The sequence below is a fragment of the Ranitomeya variabilis genome, chromosome 2 (genome assembly GCF_051348905.1).
Source record: "Ranitomeya variabilis isolate aRanVar5 chromosome 2, aRanVar5.hap1, whole genome shotgun sequence".
Classification (NCBI taxonomy): Eukaryota; Metazoa; Chordata; class Amphibia; order Anura; family Dendrobatidae; genus Ranitomeya; species Ranitomeya variabilis.
The window spans coordinates 1,219,885-1,242,883 of NC_135233.1; the positions used below are offsets into that span (position 1 = coordinate 1,219,885).

The following is a 22,999-nucleotide window of genomic DNA, read 5'->3' on the forward strand; positions in this document are numbered from 1 at the left end:
TGCAGACATGAAAACAAGAGCTGCTTCCTCGAGAGCCAATGAACTTTCTGAGGAGAGGGAAGCGAAACTTGCAGACATGAAAACAAGAGCTGCTTCCTCAAGGGCCAATGAACTTTCTGAGCAGAGGGAAGCGAGGCTTGCAGACATGAAAACAAGAGCTGCTTCCTCAAGGGCCAATGAACTTTCTGAGCAGAGGGAAGCGAGGCTTGCAGACATGAAAACAAGAGCTGCTTCCTCGAGAGCCAATGAACTTTCTGAGCAGAGGGAAGCGAGGCTTGCAGACATGAAAACAAGAGCTGCTTCCTCAAGGGCCAATGAACTTTCTGAGCAGAGGGAAGCGAGGCTTGCAGACATGAAAACAAGAGCTGCTTCCTCAAGAGCCAATGAACTTTCTGAGGAGAGGGAAGCGAGGCTTGCAGACATGAAAACAAGAGCTGCTTCCTCGAGAGCCAATGAACTTTCTGAGGAGAGGGAAGCGAAACTTGCAGACATGAAAACAAGAGCTGCTTCCTCAAGGGCCAATGAACTTTCTGAGGAGAGGGAAGCGAGGCTTGCAGACATGAAAACAAGAGCTGCTTCCTCAAGGGCCAATGAACTTTCTGAGGAGAGGGAAGCAAAACTTGCAGACATGAAAACAAGAGCTGCTTCCTCGAGAGCCAATGAACTTTCTGAGGAGAGGGAAGCGAAACTTGCAGACATGAAAACAAGAGCTGCTTCCTCAAGGGCCAATGAACTTTCTGAGCAGAGGGAAGCGAGGCTTGCAGACATGAAAACAAGAGCTGCTTCCTCAAGAGCCAATGAACTTTCTGAGGAGAGGGAAGCAAGGCTTGCAGACATGAAAACAAGAGCTGCTTCCTCAAGGGCCAATGAACTTTCTGAGCAGAGGGAAGCGAGGCTTGCAGACATGAAAACAAGAGCTGCTTCCTCAAGAGCCAATGAACTTTCTGAGGAGAGGGAAGCGAGGCTTGCAGACATGAAAACAAGAGCTGCTTCCTCAAGGGCCAATGAACTTTCTGAGGAGAGGGAAGCGAAACTTGCAAATATGAAAGCAAGATGAAATATATGTTGTGAAATGCTTCTACTGTATTAGCTTAGTTTTTTCCTTTTAATAATTACATTTCTATCTATTTATTTTGTGGTTTTTGTGTGCAGAATACATTTTTGTTAACAACGCATTCTATTTTGCTAACAGCAGTTATTAACCCGGGCGAAGCCGGGTAGTACAGCTAGTACGTTATAATCAGTGGTCTGTAGCCTATATACACAGCATATCAAGTATATACAGTCATGGCCAAAAATATTCACACCCCTGCAATTCTGTCAGATAATACTCAGTTTCTTCCTGAAAATGACTGCAAACACAAATTCTTTGGTATTATTATCTTCATTTAATTTGTCTTAAATGAAAAAACACAAAAAGAATTATCCTAAAGCCAAATTGGATATAATTCCACACCAAACATTAAAAAGGGGGTGGACAAAAGTATTGGCACTGTTCGAAAAATCATGTGATGCTTCTCTAATTTGTGTATTTAGCAGCACCTGTAACTTACCTGTGGCACCTAACAGGTGTTGGCAATAACTAAATCACACTTGCAGCCAGTTGACATGGATTAAAGTTGACTCAACCTCTGTCCTGTGTCCTTGTGTGCACCACATTGAGCATGGAGAAAATAAAGAAGACCAAAGAACTGTCTGAGGACTTGAGAAACCAAATTGTGAGGAAGCATGAGCAATCTCAAGGCTACAAGTCCATCTCCAAAGACCTGAATGTTCCTGTGTCTACCGTGCGCAGTGTCATCAAGAAGTGTAAAGCCCATGGCACTGTGGCTAACCTCCCTAGATGTGGACGGAAAAGAAAAATTGACAAGAGATTTCAACGCAAGATTGTGCGGATGTCGGATAAATAACCTCGACTAACATCCAAACAAGTTCAAGCTGCCCTGCAGTACGAGGGTACAACAGTGTCAACCCATACTATCCGTCGGCGTCTGAATGAAAAGGGACTGTATGGTAGGAGACCCAGGAAGACCCCAATTCTTACCCCGAGACATAAAAAAGCCAGGCTGGAGTTTGCCAAAACCTACCTGAAAAAGCCTAAAACGTTTTGGAAGAATGTTTTCTGGTCAGATGAGACAAAACTAGAGCTTTTTGGGCAAAGGCATTAACATAGAGTTTACAGCAAAAAAAAAGAGGCATTCAAAGAAAAGAACACGGTTCCTACAGTCAAACATGGCGGAGGTTCCCTGATGTTTTGGGGTTGCTTTGCTGCCTCTGGCACTGGACTGCTTGACCGTGTGCGTGGCTTTATGAAGTCTGAAGACTACCAACAAATTTTGCAGTATAATGTAGGGCCCAGTGTGAGAAAGCCGGGTCTCCCTCAGAGGTCATGGGTCTTCCAGCAGGACAATGACCCAAAACACACTTCAAAAAGCACTAGAAAATGGTTTGAGAGAAAGCACTGGAGACTTCTAAGGTGGCCAGCAATGAGTCCAGCCCTGAATCCCATAGAACACCTGTGGAGAGATCTAAAAATGGCATGTTGGAGAAGGCACCCTTCAAATATCAGGGACCTGGAGCAGTTTGCCAAAGAAGAATGGTCTAAAATTCCATCAGAGCATTGTAAGAAACTCATTGATGGTTACCGGAAGCGGTTGGTCGCAGTTATTTTGGCTAAAGGTTGTGCAACCAAGTATTAGGCTGAGGGTGCCAATACTTTTGTCTGGCCCATTTTTGGAGTTTTATGTGAAATGATCAATGTTTTGCTTTTTGCTTCATTCTCTATTGTGTTGTTTCATTTAAGACAAATTAAATGAAGATAATAATAACAAAGAATTTGTGTTTGCAATCATTTTCAGGAAGAAACTGATTATTATCTGACAGAATTGCAGGGGTGTGAATACTTTTGGCCACGACTGTATAACCCCAGGCTTAAAACCTTTATACATGCATCCTGTTGCAGACGGGGAATGTCCTGACCAAAGATTATTCATATTGCCGCAATGTGCCCACCTGTAACCAAATTTAGCAAAAGCTATGCTGGTAAGTAAAAGTGTGATAGATTTTAAGAAAACACAGTATGTGTGAAAATAAGCAAACTTGTGTATACTCACACCGTTTTGTACTGCCTGCCAAATAAGGTGCATAAATATACAGAAGACACAGGTTCAAATGACAATCACTGTTCCCTATATAAAGATTGAAAAGTCTGCAAGAGGTTGTTATGGAATAAATACTATGCCCCAGGATAGGCACATGTGGGTTAAAGACACAGACCAGGCTGGCCACCCATGCCCAATCAGCTGGAGTGGCCCAGTTTAATTGCAAAAGCCCATAAGGAGTAAAGCAAAGGCCTTGTGCATGAACATATAGTGAATGTTTATCATTGAGGGCATCACTAACCCTAGCCCCTCACTCCGTGACCCATCAGCTCCCTTCTTGCCACCAATAAGTTGTGGAGCTGGTACCCACTGATTCTAGACCCCCAGTAACCTGGCACAGTGCAGAGTAAATCTCACCATGGGCTTTGGGGCTGAACAATCCAGGGGTCATCATGAAGTCGGCGGTGTGGCCCGGCATCTCATGCTCTTCTCTCATTGGCATCACAATGATATCAGCCATCTGGACCGCCAGCACAAGACCCTGGTCCCTGTGACTGTGCAACCTGTATGGACCTTTGCCTAAAACTGAGGAAAGAATGGTGACATCTAGTAGCCACGATCCAATGGCATGCATGTACGATTTATTTATTCACTATTTATTATGCTTTGCTTATATAGTGCTATCTTATTCCGCAGCGCTTTACAGACATTATCACCACTGTCCTCAATGGGGCTCCTTATCAGTATGTCTTTGGTATGTGGTAGGAAACCGGAGAACCAGGCGTAAACCTGCACAAACGCGGGGAGAACATCCAACCTCCTTGCAGATGTTGTCCTTGGTGGGATTTGAACCCAGGACCTCAGCGCCACTGTGCTGCCCTATGTACGATAGGGTTCACTGGTATAAAGGGGCCCCAGAGGACCCCACAGCCTCTTTATAGAACAGTACGTTGCGGTTTGATCTGATAAACTGTATGGAGATGCCGCGACATGGACTGTGCTGCCCCATCACAATCAGCCCTCTACCCTAATGGTCTCAGTTTATGCCCGGGTCCCCAATGGCTATGACGGTAGATGCACTCACCTTTATTGTAGAATTCACAGTCATAAGCTGGAAAAAAGAGACAAAAGATTAGATGAGAGCAGAGGGTCCATAATGTCCATACAGTCATCCAGCTCCGATGTCATCGCCTGCTAATGACTTGTGTCTGTTCCGGGAAGCAGAATGATCTGCAGCATAACCTACTTTATTTCTTAGGGTTCGGACCACTGGATATGGGCCACAGTAGCAGATAGCATAAGCACAGGGCAACACAATGTGGGGAGGCCACTCAAGTAGAGAGAGCAGGGTGAAATGCAGAGCAGAGGCACAACAAAGCAGCACAAAGGGCGGATACGGAGCAAGAAGAGAGCAGAGCGCGGATATGGAATGAGCAGAAAGCAGAGGTAGAAGAAGCAGAGGGTGGATATGAAGCGAGCAGAGCGCATCGGCGGCAGGGGTAGAGGGTGGATATTGAGTGATCAGAGCACAGAGCTGGTTGGAGCAGAGGATAGATAAAGAGTGAGCAGTTAGCGGAGGCGGCAGGAGCAGAGGGTGGATACTGAGCGAGCAGAGATCGCATACGGAGCGAGCAGAGAGCGGAGGCGGTAGGAGGAGAGGGTGGATAAGGAGTGAGCAGAGAACAGATACGGAGCGAGCAGAAAGTGGAGGTGGCAGGAGCAGAGGGTGGAGGCCCTAGAGAAATGCAGGAGCAGAGATTAGCAAATCAACACAGTAGTAGAAGGCAGCGGCCAAAGCAGGGGCACAAGGTGAGAGCATAGAGAGGGCACAGCAGAAGGAAGCAGCAGGATGTGGGAGCAGAGAGGGGACACAGCAGAAGAAAGGGGCAGGATGTGGGAGCAGAGAGGGGGCACAGAAGAAGGAAGGGGCAGGATGTGGGAGCATAGAGAGGGCACAGCAGAAGGAAGCAGCAGGATGTGGGAGCAGAGAGGGGACACAGCAGAAGAAAGGGGCAGGATGTGGGAGCAGAGAGGGGGCACAGAAGAAGGAAGGGGCAGGATGTGGGAGCAGAGAGGGGGCACAGAAGAAGGAAGGGGCAGGATGTGGGAGCAGAGAGGGGGCACAGAAGAAGGAAGGGGCAGGATGTGGGAGCAGAGAGGGGGCACAGAAGAAGGAAGGGGCAGGATGTGGGAGCAGAGAGGACACAGCAGAAGAAAGGGGCAGGATGTGGGAGCAGAGGGGACACAGCAGAAGAAAGGGGCAGGATGTGGGAGCAGAGAGGGGGCACAGAAGAAGGACGGGGCAGGATGTGGGAGCAGAGAGGACACAGCAGAAGAAAGGGGCAGGATATGGGAGCAGAGGGGACACAGCAGAAGAAAGGGGCAGGATGTGGGAGCAGAGAGGGGGCACAGAAGAAGGAAGGGGCAGGATGTGGGAGCAGAGAGGGGGCACAGAAGAAGGAAGGGGCAGGATGTGGGAGCAGAGAGGGGGCACAGAAGAAGGAAGGGGCAGGATGTGGGAGCAGAGAGGACACAGCAGAAGAAAGGGGCAGGATGTGGGAGCAGAGGGGACACAGCACAAGAAAGGGGCAGGATGTGGGAGCAGAGAGGACACAGCAGAAGAAAGGGGCAGGATGTGGGAGCAGAGGGGACACAGCAGAAGAAAGGGGCAGGATGTGGAAGCAGAGAGGGGGCACAGAAGAAGGAAGGGGCAGGATGTGGGAGCAGAGAGGGGGCACAGAAGAAGGAAGGGGCAGGATGTGGGAGCAGAGAGGGGGCACAGAAGAAGGAAGGGGCAGGATGTGGGAGCAGAGAGGGGGCACAGAAGGAAGTGGCAGGATGTGGGAGCAGAGAGGGGGCACAGAAGAAGGAAAGGGCAGGATGTGGGAGCAGAGAGGGGGCACAGAAGAAGGAAGGGGCAGGATGTGGGAGCAGAGAGGGGGCACAGAAGAAAGAAGGGGCAGGATGTGGGAGCAGAGAGGACACAGCAGAAGAAAGGGGCAGGATGTGGGAGCAGAGAGGGGGCACAGAAGAAGGAAGGGGCAGGATGTGGGAGCAGGGAGGACACAGCAGAAGAAAGGGGCAGGATGTGGGAGCAGAGGGGACACAGCAGAAGAAAGGGGCAGGATGTGGGAGCAGAGAGGGGGCACAGAAGAAGGAAGGGGCAGGATGTGGGAGCAGAGAGGGGGCACAGAAGAAGGAAGGGGCAGGATGTGGGAGCAGAGAGGACACAGCAGAAGAAAGGGGCAGGATGTGGGAGCAGAGAGGTGACACAGCAGAAGGAAGGGGCAGGATGTGGGAGCAGAGGGGACACAGCAGAAGAAAGGGGCAGGATGTGGGAGCAGAGAGGGGGCACAGAAGAAGGAAGGGGCAGGATGTGGGAGCAGAGAGGGGGCACAGAAGAAGGAAGGGGCAGGATGTGGGAGCAAAGGGGACACAACAGAAGAAAGGGGCAGGATGTGGGAGCAGAGGGGACACAGCAGAAGGGGCAGGATGTGGGAGCAGAGAGGGGGCACAGAAGAAGGAAGGGGCAGGATGTGGGAGCAGAGGGGACACAGCAGAAGAAAGGGGCAGGATGTGGGAGCAGAGGGGGCACAGAAGAAGGAAGGGGCAGGATGCGGGAGCAGAGAGGGGGCACAGAAGAAGGAAGGGGCAGGATATGGGAGCAGAGGGGACACAGCAGAAGAAAGGGGCAGGATGTGGGAGCAGAGAGGTGACACAGCAGAAGGAAGGGGCAGGATGTGGAAGCAGAGAGGTGACACAGCAGAAGAAAGGGGCAGGATGTGGGAGCAGAAAGGGGGCACAGAAGAAGGGAGGGGCAGGATATGGGAGCAGAGGGGACACAGCAGAAGAAAGAGGCAGGATGTTGGAGCAGAGAGGGGGCACAGAAGAAGGAAGGGGCAGGATGTGGGAGCAGAGAGGTGACACAGCAGAAGGAAGGGGCAGGATGTGGGAGCAGAGGGGACACAGCAGAAGAAAGGGGCAGGATGTGGGAGCAGAGAGGGGGCACAGAAGAAGGAAGGGGCAGGATGTGGGAGCAGAGGGGACACAGCAGAAGAAAGGGGCAGGATGTGGGAGTAGAGGGGACACAGCAGAAGGGGCAGGATGTGGGAGCAGAGAGGGGGCACAGCAGAAGGAAGGGGCAGGATGTGGGAGCAGAGAGGTGACACAGCAGAAGGAAGGGGCAGGATGTGGAAGCAGAGAGGTGACACAGCAGAAGAAAGGGGCAGGATGTGGGAGCAGAGAGGGGGCACAGAAGAAGGAAGGGGCAGGATATGGGAGCAGAGGGGACACAGCAGAAGAAAGGGGCAGGATGTTGGAGCAGAGAGGGGGCACAGAAGAAGGAAGGGGCAGGATGTGGAAGCAGAGAGGTGACACAGCAGAAGGAAGGGGCAGGATGTGGGAGCAGAGGGGACACAGCAGAAAAAAGGGGCAGGATGTGGGAGCAGAGAGGGGGCACAGAAGAAGGAAGGGGCAGGATGTGGGAGCAGAGAGGGGACACAGCAGAAGAAAGAGACAGGATGTTGGAGCAGAGAGGGGGCACAGAAGAAGGAAGGGGCAGGATTTGGAAGCAGAGAGATGACACAGCAGAAGGAAGGGGCAGGATGTGGGAGCAGAGAAGGGGCACAGAAGAAGAAAGGGGCAGGATGTGGGAGCAGAGGGGACACAGCAGAAGAAAGGGGCAGGATGTGGGAGAAGAGAGGGGGCACAGAAGAAGGAAGGGGCAGGATGTGGGAGCAGAGGGGGGGCACAGAAGAAGGAAGGGGCAGGATGTGGAAGCAGAGAGGGGGCACAGAAGAAGGAAGGGGCAGGATGTGGGAGCAGAGGGGACACAGCAGAAGAAAGGGGCAGGATGTGGGAGCAGAGAGGGGGCACAGAAGAAGGAAGGGGGCAGGATGTGGGAGCAGAGGGGACACAGCAGAAGAAAGGGGCAGGATGTGGGAGCAGAGAGGGGGCACAGAAGAAGGAAGGGGCAGGATGTGAGAGCAGAGAGGGGGCACAGAAGAAGGAAGGGGCAGGATGTGGGAGCAGAGAGGGGGCACAGAAGAAGGAAGGGGCAGGATGTGGGAGCAGAGAGGGGGCACAGAAGAAGGAAGGGGCAGGATGTGGGAGCAGAGAGGGGGCACAGAAGAAGAAAGGGGCAGGATGTGGGAGCAGAGGGGACACAGCAGAAGAAAGGGGCAGGATGTGGGAGCAGAGAGGTGACACAGCAGAAGGAAGGGGCAGGATGTGGGAGCAGGGAGGAGGCACAGAAGAAGGAAGGGGCAGGATGTGGAAGCAGAGAGGGGGCACAGAAGGAAGGGGCAGGATGTGGGAGCAGAGGGGACACAGGCGAAGAAAGGGGCAGGATGTGGGAGCAGAAAGGGGGCACAGAAGAAGGAAGGGGCAGGATGTGGGAGAAGAGAGGGGACACAGCAGAAGAAAGGGGCAGGATGTGGGAGCAGAGAGGGGGCACAGAAGAAGGAAGGGGCAGGATGTGGGAGCAGAGAGGGGGCACAGAAGGAAGTGGCAGGATGTGGGAGCAGAGAGGGGGCACAGAAGAAGGAAAGGGCAGGATGTGGGAGAAGAGAGGGGAAAGCAGTAGGAAGGGTCAGGATGTGGGAGAAGAGAGGGGACACAGCAGAAGAAAGGGGCAGGACGTGGAAGCTGAGAGGCGACACAGCAGAAGGAAGGGGCAGGATGTGGCAGCAGAGATGGGGCACAATAGAAGGAAAGGGCAGGAAGTGGGAGCCGAGAAGGGGCACAGCAGAAGTAAGGGGCAGGATGTGGGAGCAGAGAATGGAAACAGATTGCTTTTTTACCAGCACTGGATATGGCACAATGTTGCACTCTGTTTCTCTTACATTGTAACCTGAGTATTTCCCACTTAGCTCCATGCGATACAGTGATAAGTATAAAGTGACCCCCAATTTACTGAGCACCAACCCAAGCCTCTGAGCACCGAGCGGAACACAGTGGAGGGCAATGTACTACACCTGAGTAACTCCGCAGTCTGAATAGTGAGCAGCATGCACCAGGATGGACCACACTTACGACAAACTCGGGGAGACCTCCAGTCCACGGTGATTCCCTGCTGGCAGCACTGATGGGCATATGCCGAGACACTGGCACAAAAACACTCACAGTCTCCACCGCGGTTACAGCCACATGTGTCTGAGAGGCAGTTAGCGTAAAACCAAGCCACATCCAGCTAGAGAACATGAAAATGTACACATCAATATCCCGAGATACGGCAATACAAATAAATACCGCCACAGCCACATTAACCCCATCACAGATATATCCTCACTGCTATAACACCCACTGTGTTACAGATACAACCGCACCAACAGTGACACCACACCAAGGCCGCTACAACACCCACATATACCACATTACAGATACCGCCGCACCAACACTGACACCACACCAAGACTGCTACAACACCCACATAAACCACGTTACAGATACCGCCGCACCAACACTGACACCACACCAAGACCGCCACAACGCCCACATATACCACATTACAGATACCGCCGCACCAACACTGACACCACACCAAGACCGCTACAACACCCACATATACCACGTTACAGATACAGTCGCACCAACACTGACACCACACCAAGACCGCTACAACACCCACATATACCACATTACAGATACTGCCGCACCAACACTGACACCACACCAAGACTGCTACAACACCCACATAAACCACATTACAGATACCGCCGCACCAACACTGACACCACACCAAGACCGCTACAACACCCACATATACCACATTACAGATACAGCCGCACCAACACTGACACCACACCAAGACCGCTACAACACCTACATATACCACGTTACAGATACAGCCGCACCAACACTGACACCACACCAAGACCGCTACAACACCCACATATACCACGTTACAGATACCGCCGCACCAACACTGACACCACACCAAGACCGTTACAACACCCACATATACCACATTACAGATACCGCCGCACCAACACTGACACCACACCAAGACTGCTACAACACCCACATAAACCACATTACAGATACCGCCGCACCAACACTGACACCACACCAAGACCGCTACAACACCCACATATACCACATTACAGATACAGCCGCACCAACACTGACACCACACCAAGACCGCTACAACACCTACATATACCACGTTACAGATACAGCCGCACCAACACTGACACCACACCAAGACCGCTACAACACCCACATATACCACGTTACAGATACCGCCGCACCAACACTGACACCACACCAAGACCGTTACAACACCCACATATACCACATTACAGATACCGCCGCACCAACACTGACACCACACCAAGACCGCTACAACACCCACATATACCACATTACAGATACCGCCGCACCAACACTGACACCACACCAAGACCACTACAACACCCACATATACCACATTACAGATAAAACCGCACCAACACTGACACCACACCAAGGCCGCTACAACACCCACATATACCACATTACAGATACCTCCGCACCAACACTGACACCACACCAAGACCGCTACAACACCCACATATACCACATTACAGATACCGCCGCACCAACACTGACACCACACCAAGACTGCTACAACACCCACATATACCACATTACAGATACCGCCGCACCAACACTGACACCACACCAAGACTGCTACAACACCCACATATACCACATTACAGATACCGCCGCACCAACACTGACACCACACCAAGACCGCTACAACACCCACATATACCACATTACAGATACCGCCGCACCAACACTGACACCACACCAAGACTGCTACAACACCCACATATACCACATTACATATACCGCCGCACCAACACTGACACCACACCAAGGCCGCTACAACACCCACATATACCACGTTACATATACCGCCGCACCAACACTGACACCACACCAAGACCGCTACAACACCCACATATACCACATTACAGATACAGCCGCACCAACACTGACACCACACCAAGACCGCTACAACACCCACATATACCACATTACAGATACCGCCGCACCAACACTGACACCACACCAAGACCGCTACAACACCCACATATACAACATTACAGATACAGCCGCACCAACACTGACACCACACCAAGACCGCTACAACACCCACATATACCACATTACAGATACCGCCGCACCAACACTGACACCACACCAAGACGGCTACAACACCCACATATACCACATTACAGATACAGCCGCACCAACACTGACACCACACCAAGACGGCTACAACACCCACATATACCACATTACAGATACAGCCGCACCAACACTGACACCACACCAAGACGGCTACAACACCCACATATACCACATTACAGATACCGCCGCACCAACACTGACACCACACCAAGACGGCTACAACACCCACATATACCACATTACAGATACCGCCGCACCAACACTGACACCACACCAAGACGGCTACAACACCCACATATACCACATTACAGATACAGCCGCACCAACACTGACACCACACCAAGACCGCTACAACACCCACATAAACCACGTTACAGATACCGCCGCACCAACACTGACACCACACCAAGACGGCTACAACACCCACATATACCACATTACAGATACAGCCGCACCAACACTGACACCACACCAAGACCGCTACAACACCCACATAAACCACGTTACAGATACCGCGGCACCAACACTGACACCACACCAAGACTGCTACAACACCCACATAAAACACTTTACAGATACAGCCGCACCAACACTGACACCATGCCAAGACCGCTACAACACCCACATATACAACATTACAGATACAACCGCACCAACACTGACACCACACCAAGACTGCTACAACACCCACATAAACCACGTTACAGATACAGCCTCACCAACACTGACACCACACCAAGACCGCTACAACACCCACATAAACCACGTTACATATACCGCCGCACCAACACTGACACCACGCCAAGGCCGCTACAACACCCACATATACCACATTACAGATACAGCCGCAAACAACACTGACACCACACCAAGGCCGCTACAACACCCACATATACCACGTTACAGATACCGCCGCACCAACACTGACACCACACCAAGACCTCTACAACACCCACATATACCACATTACAGATACAGCCGCACCAACACTGACACCACACCAAGACTGCTACAACACCCACATATACCACATTACAGATACCGCCGCACCAACACTGACACCATACCAAGACAGCTACAACATCCACATATACCACATTACAGATACCGCCGCACCAACACTGACACCACACCAAGACCGCTACAACACCCACATATACCACGTTACAGATACCGCCGCACCAACACTGACACCACACCAAGACCGCTACAACACCCACATATACCTGTCACGATATGGTATGAAATATCATATAAGTTTAGTTCTCTTGCTAGCCTGCTGTGGGCTAAGCCCCCCTTCTTGGAGTGATTCTGCAGCAGCTTGTGGCTGCAAATACCTGACTTTCAGCTCACAAGCCCTCATCCCCCGCACCAAGGTATTTACAACCGGCATTTCCTGTAGTGGAAAGTGCCCAGCTTAAACTGGATTAGAAACTTCTAGAATCTTGAAAGTCTTTTGTTCTGTTTTTGGAAGATATTAGGCAAATCGTTTAAGTTAAGACCACGAAAACATATATTTGTAATCTCCATCGAAGGATCTACCCATCACTCTAAACATGAGCTTTTAACTCCATCAGGTGAAGAAGTAGGGATTTCTCTGTAAATATGTATCCCAGATAGGACATATTTGATCTCATTAGAATGCTCACGTTAATCCGAGATGAATGCTGGGTTTGATATGACTATGACATGTTCTGGAGCGAAGTTACGGGCATCAGATATATTTAATGCACAGTGAGTAACACTGACGAGGTAGGAGGGGTTGGAAAAGCCAGCCCTTTCTGTGAGGTCACAGACTGTAGGTTTTAAGTTGCTGGCAGACTTTCAGGAGGCAGTTTTGAGTTTTTACCTGAAGAGCCCAGAGTGCACGCCCTGATGCACTGGGATAGATGGAAAGTTCCTGTTGCCTGCAATGCTTTGAACAACTGTAAGTGTTATTTCTCATGTTATTCCCTGTTTTTTTATAATTACCTTGTACATATTTGCAATTGTCTCTTTTGTAACATCTTTGTAAAATATTTTGATAAAGCACTGCCTACATTTTGTGGGGTATATTATTTCATGCCAGTTCTTTCTCCATGCTCTAAAAACGTACCCTAAGTCTCTGAAGGGAATTACGCTACTGTTTTGGGTTAGCTTCGGACCCGTGTAATCGAAGCTGGTGGCGGCACTACCGTGTGCAGGCCTTTGGGTGTTGTAGCGATTGCGGCTTGATAATTATTGTTCCTGCCTGAGCAGGAGTAGTTTATCGCGTCGCTGCAGCATGCCCAATAGCCAGTACATAGCAGGCAGCCTTTCTGGCGACTAATTACCCTAGGTGCAGTACCTAACCTGACCTGATAGAAAGGGGGGCGCCAGAGAGCTGCAAGGTTTAAGTGGAACTGTAAGCGGGATACACAAAAATCCCTGCAGTTCGTGGCATATTGAAGAGCAGTGGGATACCTAAAATAAGCCCCTGCTGTAAACTAAGAGGTCCCTAGCCTTGTGTGTGTTTTTTTATCACATTGTGGCAGTGGAGGGATAACTAAGATAAGCCCCCCTGCACATGTGATAGCCGTCTGTTGGTCTAAAGTCACCCCAATCCGTGACATATTGGTGACAGTGGTCAGGAATCCCTGTGGATTTCGTGACAAATTGGTGGCAGCGGCTAAGGGATCGTGACAACTGGTGACAGTCACAGTGTGAGTCGTGACAATTGGTGGCAAGGCGGTGGGATATTAAGGCATTAGTGATTTGGTTTGAGCAATCATTCCTCTCACTAAAAACTTGCAGAAAGTTCTTGCGAGGACTCTGCGCAAATAAGTTTGGAGAAAGAACTCAGTGTTTATTAGTCTTGAGACAATTGTGTACTGGTAATTATCCCCTCCCTTTCTCTTCATTTTTCTATCCTATCTTTTATTTGGCAACCATGGCTGCGAAAGGAGAAGCCTGGTACGCCCAGCAGAAGAAGGACGCTCTTGCTGGGATATGCACGTACCATGGCCTGAACCCCCAGAGCAAGACCAAGACTCAAATGGTCGCTGATCTGGTGCAATGGGAAGCCGCTCTAGACCACTCCCAGAGCCCAGAAGCCGCAGAAGCCAGCACCAGCGAACATGGTGCTGCAGTAGAGGTCCAACCACTGAATGCTGGCCCTGCTAGCAATCCGGGCGAATTGGACCCCACCTGCAGGCGGCCTTGGAAGAACTCCCCACTGACGACCATGATGGACGTTGGCAGCTGATTCAGCAATACCGGCAGGAGGCCGAGGCCCGAGCCGAGCGAGAGGCACAGGCCCAGCGAGCCGAGCGAGAGGCCCAGGCCCAGCGAGCCAAGCGGCAAGCGGAGCGGGAGTACCAGCTGCAGATGGCCCAACTGCAAATGCAGGGGTCGTCCCAGTCCAGCCATGAGCCCAGCAGCGCTCAGATACCGAAGCCCCGGCCCGATCACTTCCCTGTTATGGAAAAGGATGGGGACTTGGACACTTTTCTGCGGGCCTTTGAGAAAGCCTGCAGACAGTACCAGCTGCCTACACAAGAATGGGCACGATACCTGACACCAGGGCTGAGAGGAAAAGCTCTGGAGGCGTTTGCTGCCCTCCCTCAAGAACAAGATGGTGACTATGAGGCCATCAAGCAGGCTCTGATAGCCAAGTACCAGCTTACACCCGAGGTGTACCGTAAAACGTTTCGGACCCTCCAACGTGGCCCACACGACAGTTACAGTGATGTGGTGCATGGACTGGGGACCCACTTTGACCAGTGGACCCAAGGACTGTCAGTGACCACCTTTGCACAGCTGCGAGACCTGATGATCAAAGACCAGTTCTTCCATCTTTGCCCAGCTGAGGTGCGACAGTTTGTGATGGACAGAGAACCCAAAGACGTGACGACAGCAGCGCAGATTGCCGATGCCTATGAGGCCAACCGTAGATCGGAAGTGCGGAAGCCAGTCACCACCAGCTGGAGAGGGGGTAAGCCTGCAACCAACACCAGTACCCCTGCCAGCCAACACCCCAGAGGTCCTGTCCCCGTGGCCAACAGCACCAGACCTACCACCGAACTTCGCCAGTGTTACCACTGCAGGCAGCCTGGTCATATCAGTCCCAACTGTCCAGACAAGCGGAAGAACCCCCCAGCCAAGGCCCCAGGGCCTAATGCAGTAGTTCTTTTGGTGGGTGGTGTGGTTGGGAGGGTGTGTGACAACGTACAGCACGTCACTGTGGGAGGTCGTGTTGCTACAGGCCTCAAGGACACCGAGGCTGAACGATCCCTCATCCGACCCGAACTGGCAGCCCCTGAAGAAATCATTCCGGGGAAAACCCTAACTGTCACTGGGATTGGGGGCATCAGCTGTCCCTTGCCAATGGCCCGGGTTTATATTGATTGGGGTGCTGGGAGCGGGGTGAAGGAAGTGGGGCTGTCTGATAATTTGCCCACTGATGTTTTGTTGGGGACTGATTTGGGGAGGTTGGTTGCATACTACGACGTTGACACCCCTCCCCAATCTACTAATGAGGGTAACGTTAACCCTGATGATGATGATGATGATGATGGGAAATCGCATGTGTTACCTGACCATGCTTTATCTTGTAATGATGCATCTGATAACCATTTTTTCCCTAGGATTGATGGTGAAAATGTTGTACCTGTGCCAACTGAACCTGATAATGATGTTTCTGTGAAAGTTGATGTGTCCATAGGTACAGGAGTGCTCAGCCACGTCGCTTTGCGGAGTGAGACGGCTGAGGAACCCCTAGCAGGGGCAAGTGTCGGTGCTACAGGAAATGGGGAGATACATGGGAACCGTGAGGAAGGTGATGCCATGTGTTATGACCTGGTGGTTAGGTGCAACAGAAATGACCTGATAGTTAAACACGGAATCGGGACGAGCTCTGGGGAAATGGGAACTCTGCTGACCGCAAACGCTACTCCTATCAACACAACTAGAAATAGCCGTGGAGCGTGCCTGACTCTGCCTAGACGCCTCTTCACAGCCTAAGAGCTAACTTCCCCTAAAGAAAGGAAACAAAGCCTCACTTGCCTCAGAGAAATTTTCCCCAAAGGTAAAAGCAGCCCCCCACAAATATTGACTGTGAGATAAGAGGAAATCACAAACACAGGATGAGATAGGTTTTAGCAAAGAGAGGCCAGTCTAACTAAACAGATTGAGGATAGAAAAGGGATCTTTGCGGTCAACACAAAAAGCTACAAAACCCACGCAGTGTGTGCAAAAAATACCCCCGCACCGACTCACGATGCGGTGGTGCCACTCTGCACCCCCAGAGCTTCCAGCTTGCCAGATAGTTTCATGAAAGCAAGCTGGACTAGAACTTAGCAAAAAAAAACAATAAGTAACAAATGAACAAGCAGGAACTTAGCTTGTGCTGGAGTAGACAGGTCCACAGAAAGATCCAGGAGAGATCTGAACCAGTACTAGAACATTGACAGCTGGCATGGAGTAACGATCTGAGTGGAGTTAAATAGAAAATCCAGCCTAGCCCCAAACGAGGGCAGCAGGAGAAGGAATCTCAGAACCAGCAGCTCCACTCACAGCCACCAGAGGGAGTCCACGGACAGAACTCACCGAAGTACCATTCATGACCACAGGAGGGAGCTCGAGAACGGAATTCACAACAGTACCCCCCCATTGAGGAGGGGTCACCGAACCCTCACCAGAGCCCCCAGGCCGATCAGGACGAGCCAAATGAAAGGCACGAACTAAATCGGCAGCATGGACATCAGAGGCAACAACCCAGGAATTATCCTCCTGACCATAGGCCTTCCATTTGACCAAGTACTGAAGTTTTCGTCTCGAAATGCGAGAATCCAAAATCTTCTCCACCACATACTCCAACTCCCCCTCGACCAACACCGGAGCAGGAGGATCAACGGAGGGAACCATAGGCACCACATATCTCCGCAGCAACGACCTATGGAACACATTATGGATGGCAAAAGAAGCAGGAAGAGCCAAACGAAATGATACAGGATTAAGAATTTCAGAAATCTTATAAGGACCAATGAAACGAGGCTTAAACTTAGGAGAAGAAACCTTCATAGGAACATAACGAGATGATAACCAAACCAAATCCCCAACACGAAGTCGGGGACCAACACGGCGACGGCGGTTAGCGAAACGTTGAGCCTTCTCTTGGGACAAGGTCAAATTGTCCACCACATGAGTCCAAATTTGTTGCAACCTGTCCACCACAGAATCCACACCAGGACAGTCCGAAGGCTCAACCTGCCCTGAAGAAAAACGAGGATGAAAACCAGAATTACAAAAAAAAGGCGAAACCAAAGTAGCCGAACTGGCCCGATTATTAAGGGCGAACTCAGCCAATGGCAAGAAGGTCACCCAATCATCCTGATCAGCAGAAACAAAGCATCTCAGATAAGTTTCCAAAGTCTGATTGGTTCGTTCGGTTTGGCCATTTGTCTGAGGATGGAAAGCCGAAGAAAAAGACAAATCAATGCCCATCTTAGCACAAAAGGACCGCCAAAACCTTGAAACAAACTGGGAACCTCTGTCAGACACGATGTTCTCCGGAATGCCATGCAAACGAACCACATGTTGGAAAAATAATGGAACCAAATCAGAGGAAGAAGGCAATTTAGGCAAGGGTACCAAATGGACCATTTTAGAGAAGCGATCGCAAACGACCCAGATGACCGACATCCTTTGAGAAACAGGAAGATCTGAAATAAAATCCATGGAAACATGCGTCCAAGGCCTTTTCGGGACAGGCAAGGGCAAAAGTAACCCACTGGCATGAGAACAGCAGGGCTTAGCCCGAGCACAAGTCCCACAAGACTGCACAAAAGAACGCACATCCCGCGACAAGGAAGGCCACCAAAAGGACCTAGCCACCAAATCTCTGGTACCAAAAATCCCAGGATGACCAGCCAACACCGAACAATGAACCTCAGAGATAACTCTATTAGTCCATCTATCAGGGACAAACAGTTTCTCTGCTGGACAACGGGCAGGTCTATCAGCTTGGAACTCCTGCAGCACCCGCCGCAAATCCGGGGAGATGGCAGACAGAACTACCCCCTCTCTGAGAATACCAGCCAGCTCAGGAACCCCAGGAGAATCAGACACAAAACTCCTTGAAAGGGCATCAGCCTTCACATTCTTAGAACCCGGAAGGTACGAAACCACAAAATTGAAATGGGAGAAAAACAGCGACCAACGAGCCTGTCTAGGATTCAACCGTTTGGCAGACTCAAGATAAGTCAGATTCTTGTGATCTGTCAAGACCACCACGCGATGCTTGGCTCCTTCAAGCCAATGTCGCCACTCCTCGAATGCCCACTTCATAGCCAACAACTCCCGATTGCCAACATCATAATTATGCTCAGCAGGCGAAAACTTTCTCGAAAAGAAAGCGCATGGCTTCATTACAGAGCAATCAGAACTTCTCTGAGACAAAACAGCCCCTGTTCCAATTTCAGAAGCATCAACCTCGACCTGAAAAGGGAGCGAAACATCTGGCTGACACAACACAGCAGCCGAAGAGAAATGACGTTTCAACTCCTGAAAAGCCTCAACGGCCGCAGAGGACCAATTCACCACATCAGCACCCTTCTTGGTCAAATCAGTCAACTGTTTAACAACACTAGAAAAATTAGCGATGAAGCGACGGTAAAAATAGGCAAAGCCCAGAAATTTCTGAAGGCTCTTCACAGATGTAGGCCGAGTCCAATCATAAATAGCTTGGACTTTAACAGGATCCATCTCGATAGAAGAAGGGGAAAAAATGAAGCCCAAAAAGGAAACCTGAACTCCAAAGAGGCACTTAGATCCCTTCACAAACAAGGAATTAGCACGAAGGACCTGGAACACCATTCTGACCTGCTTCACATGGGACTCCCAATCATCCGAAAAGACCAAAATATCATCCAAATATACGATCATGAATCTATCCAGATACTTTCGGAAGATGTCATGCATAAAGGACTGAAACACAGAGGGAGCATTAGAAAGGCCGAATGGCATCACCAGGTACTCAAAATGGCCCTCGGACGTATTAAATGCTGTTTTCCATTCATCGCCCTGTTTAATACGCACGAGATTATACGCCCCTCGAAGGTCTATCTTGGTGAACCAACTAGCCCCCTTAATCCGAGCAAATAAATCAGACAGTAGAGGCAAAGGGTACTGAAATTTGACCGTGATTTTATTAAGAAGGCGGTAATCTATACAAGGTCTCAGAGAACCATCCTTCTTGGCCACAAAAAAGAACCCTGCTCCCAATGGTGACGACGATGGGCGAATATGCCCTTTCTCCAAGGACTCCTTTATATAGCTCCGCATAGCGGCGTGTTCTGGCACAGACAAATTGAAAAGTCGTCCCTTAGGGAACTTGCTACCAGGAATCAAATTAATAGCACAATCACAATCCCTATGAGGAGGTAGGGTACTAGACTTGGGCTCATCAAATACATCCCGGTAATCTGACAAAAACTCAGGGACTTCAGAAGAAGTGGAGGAAGAAATTGACAATAATGAAACATCCCCATGTACCCCTTGACAACCCCAACTGGACACCGACATTGATTTCCAATCCAATACTGGATTATGGACCTGCAGCCATGGCAAACCCAACACGACCACATCATGCAGATTATGCAACACCAAAAAGCGAATATCCTCCTGATGCGCAGGAGCCATGCACATGGTCAACTGGGTCCAGTACTGAGGCTTATTCTTGGCCAAAGGCGTAGCATCAATTCCCCTCAAAGGAATGGGATGCTGCAAGGGCTCCAAGAAAAAACCACAGCGCCTGGCAAACTCTAAGTCCATCAAATTCAGGGCAGCGCCTGAATCCACAAATGCCATAACAGAAAAGGATGACAAAGAGCAAATCAGAGTAACGGACAGAAGAAATTTAGGCTGTACAGTACCAATGGTGACGGACCTAGCGAACCGCTTAGTGCGCCTAGGACAATCAGAGATAGCATGAGTGGAGTCACCACAGTAAAAACACAGCCTATTCTGACGTCTATGTTCTTGCCATTCAGCTCTGGTCAAAGTCCTATCACATTGTATAGGCTCAGGCCTCTGCTCAGAGGATACCGCCAAATGGTGCACAGTTTTGCGCTCACGTAAGCGCCGATCGATCTGTATGGCCAAGGACATTGATTCATTCAGACCAGCAGGCGTGGGGAACCCCACCATAACATCCTTAAGGGCTTCAGAAAGACCCTTTCTGAAAATTGCTGCCAGGGCACACTCATTCCACTGAGTAAGCACAGACCACTTTCTGAACTTCTGGCAATATACCTCCGCTTCATCCTGACCCTGACACAAAGCCAGCAAAATTTTCTCTGCCTGATCCACAGAATTCGGTTCATCATAAAGCAAACCAAGCGCCAGAAAAAAACGCATCTACATTACGCAATGCAGGATCTCCTGGCACCAGGGCGAATGCCCAGTCTTGAGGGTCGCCACGCAACAAAGAAATAATGATCCTTACTTGCTGAATAGGGTCACCAGAAGAGCGGGGTTTCAGAGCAAGAAACAGTTTACAATTGTTTTTGAAATTCAGAAATTTAGATCTATCCCCAGAAAATAACTCAGGAATTGGAATTCTAGGCTCCAACATAGGATTCTGAACTACATAATCTTGAATGTTTTGTACCCTTGCAGCGAGTTGATCTACACTAGAGGACAGAGCTTGAATGTCCATATCCACACCTAAGTTCTGAACCACCCAGAGTTTAAGGGGAAAAGAAAGGCAAAACACACTGCAGAGAAAAGAAAATGGTCTCAGAACTTCTCTTTTCCCTCTATTGAGATGCATTAACACTTTGTGGGCCAGCTGTACTGTTATGACCTGGTGGTTAGGTGCACCAGAAATGACCTGATAGTTAAACACGGAATCAGGACGAGCTCTGGGGAAATGGGAACTCTGCTGACCGCAAACGCTACTCCTATCAACACAACTAGAAATAGCCGTGGAGCGTGCCTGACTCTGCCTAGACGCCTCTTCACAGCCTAAGAGCTAACTTCCCCTAAAGAAAGGAAACAAATCCTCACTTGCCTCAGAGAAATTTTCCCCAAAGGTAAAAGCAGCCCCTCACAAATATTGACTGTGAGATAAGAGGAAGTCACAAACACAGGATGAGATAGGATTCAGCAAAGAGAGGCCAGTCTAACTAAACAGATTGAGGATAGAAAAGGGATCTTTGCGGTCAACACAAAAAGCTACAAAAACCACGCAGAGTGTGCAAAAAATACCCCCGCACCGACTCACGATGCGGTGGTGCCACTCTGCACCCCCAGAGCTTCCAGCTAGCCAGATAGTTTCATGAAAGCAAGCTGGACTAGAACTTAGCAAAAAAAAACAATAAGTAACAAATGAACAAGCAGGAACTTAGCTTGTGCTGGAGTAGACAGGTCCACAGAAAGATCCAGGAGAGATCTGAACCAGTACTAGAACATTGACAGCTGGCATGGAGTAACGATCTGAGTGGAGTTAAATAGAAAATCCAGCCTAGCCCCAAACGAGGGCAGCTGGAGAAGGAATCTCAGAATCAGCAGCTCCACTCACAGCCACCAGAGGGAGTCCACGGACAGAACTCACCGAAGTATCATTCATGACCACAGGAGGGAGCTCGAGAACGGAATTCACAACAGCCATGCAATTGACCAGTGCCACCGAGGAAGGTAACTGGCCCATAAGTAGCAATGCTCCTGAGGTAATGGGGGTGGATGGGGAGGTAGAGCCCATAGTAGCGTCGGCTGATGGGTCTGTAGAAACCCCCGGGGAGACAGTCTACGTAGCTGCTGTCACCCGCAGTCAGAGTGCCCGGAACGCAGATAACTGTCTGCCTCCCGGACCCTCCTCGGTCATCAGTATGACTGAACCAGAGGTGGACCCCGAGCAGGTCCCAGAGGGCTCCCGTGGGGAAGGGACCCTGACGTCGCTTCTGGCTTCCCCTAGCCAGGAGTTTCAGGCCGCTCTGCACATGGATGCGAGCCTAGAGAGTTTGAGACAACTCGCCGGGACGCCATTCTCCGGGAATGATAAGGAGAAGGTGTTCTGGGAAGGAGGAAGGTTGTACCGGGAGACAGTACCCGGAGAATCACAAAAGGAGTGGTTGAGGGAAAGACAGCTGGTCGTCCCGCAGCAATTCCGGGGTGAGTTGTTGCGGATTGCCCATGAGATCCCGCTAGCTGGACACTTGGGGATCAGCAAAACTAAGGCCCGGCTGTCTCAACACTTCTATTGGCCTAAGATGGGGACAGATGTGTCAAACTACTGCCGCTCCTGTGTCACCTGTCAAAGAGTGGGGAAGGCGGGGCCTGCTCTTAAGGCTCCCCTGATCCCTTTGCCAGTGATAGAGGAGCCTTTCCAGAGGATCGCGGTGGACTTTGTGGGCCCGCTGGCCGTCCCCAGCAGCTCTGGAAAGCTTTCACGTGTAGGATTTCCCAGGGAAATGCTTACTGATCAAGGGACCCAATTTATGTCTCGCCTGATGGAGGCTCTCTGTAAGAAAATGCAGGTGAAGCACCTGGTATCGAGTGCGTATCACCCACAGACCAATGGCTTGTGTGAACGCTTCAATGGTACCCTCAAACAGATGCTACGCATGCTGGTTCAGACTCAAGGGCGCGACTGGGAGCGGTACCTCCCACACCTGCTATTCGCTTACCGAGAGGTTCCGCAGGCCTCGACGGGGTTCTCCCCCTTCGAGCTCTTGTACGGCAGGCGAGTCCGGGGACCC

General features: G+C 50.5%; 1 protein-coding gene across 1 annotated transcript in view; it reads right to left on the reverse strand.

Moving 5' to 3' along the window:
• The window catches only part of OTOG (otogelin), a 1,016,637-nt gene that overhangs the window by 251,075 nt on the left and 742,563 nt on the right, over positions 1 to 22,999 (reverse strand). Inside the window, exons 30-32 of the mRNA XM_077292284.1 lie at positions 9,135 to 9,291; positions 4,186 to 4,212; positions 3,519 to 3,686 (exon numbers count right to left, since the gene is read on the reverse strand). Coding sequence (XP_077148399.1) covers positions 3,519 to 3,686; positions 4,186 to 4,212; positions 9,135 to 9,291 — 352 coding nt within the window. The remainder of the gene's footprint in view (positions 1 to 3,518; positions 3,687 to 4,185; positions 4,213 to 9,134; positions 9,292 to 22,999) is intronic.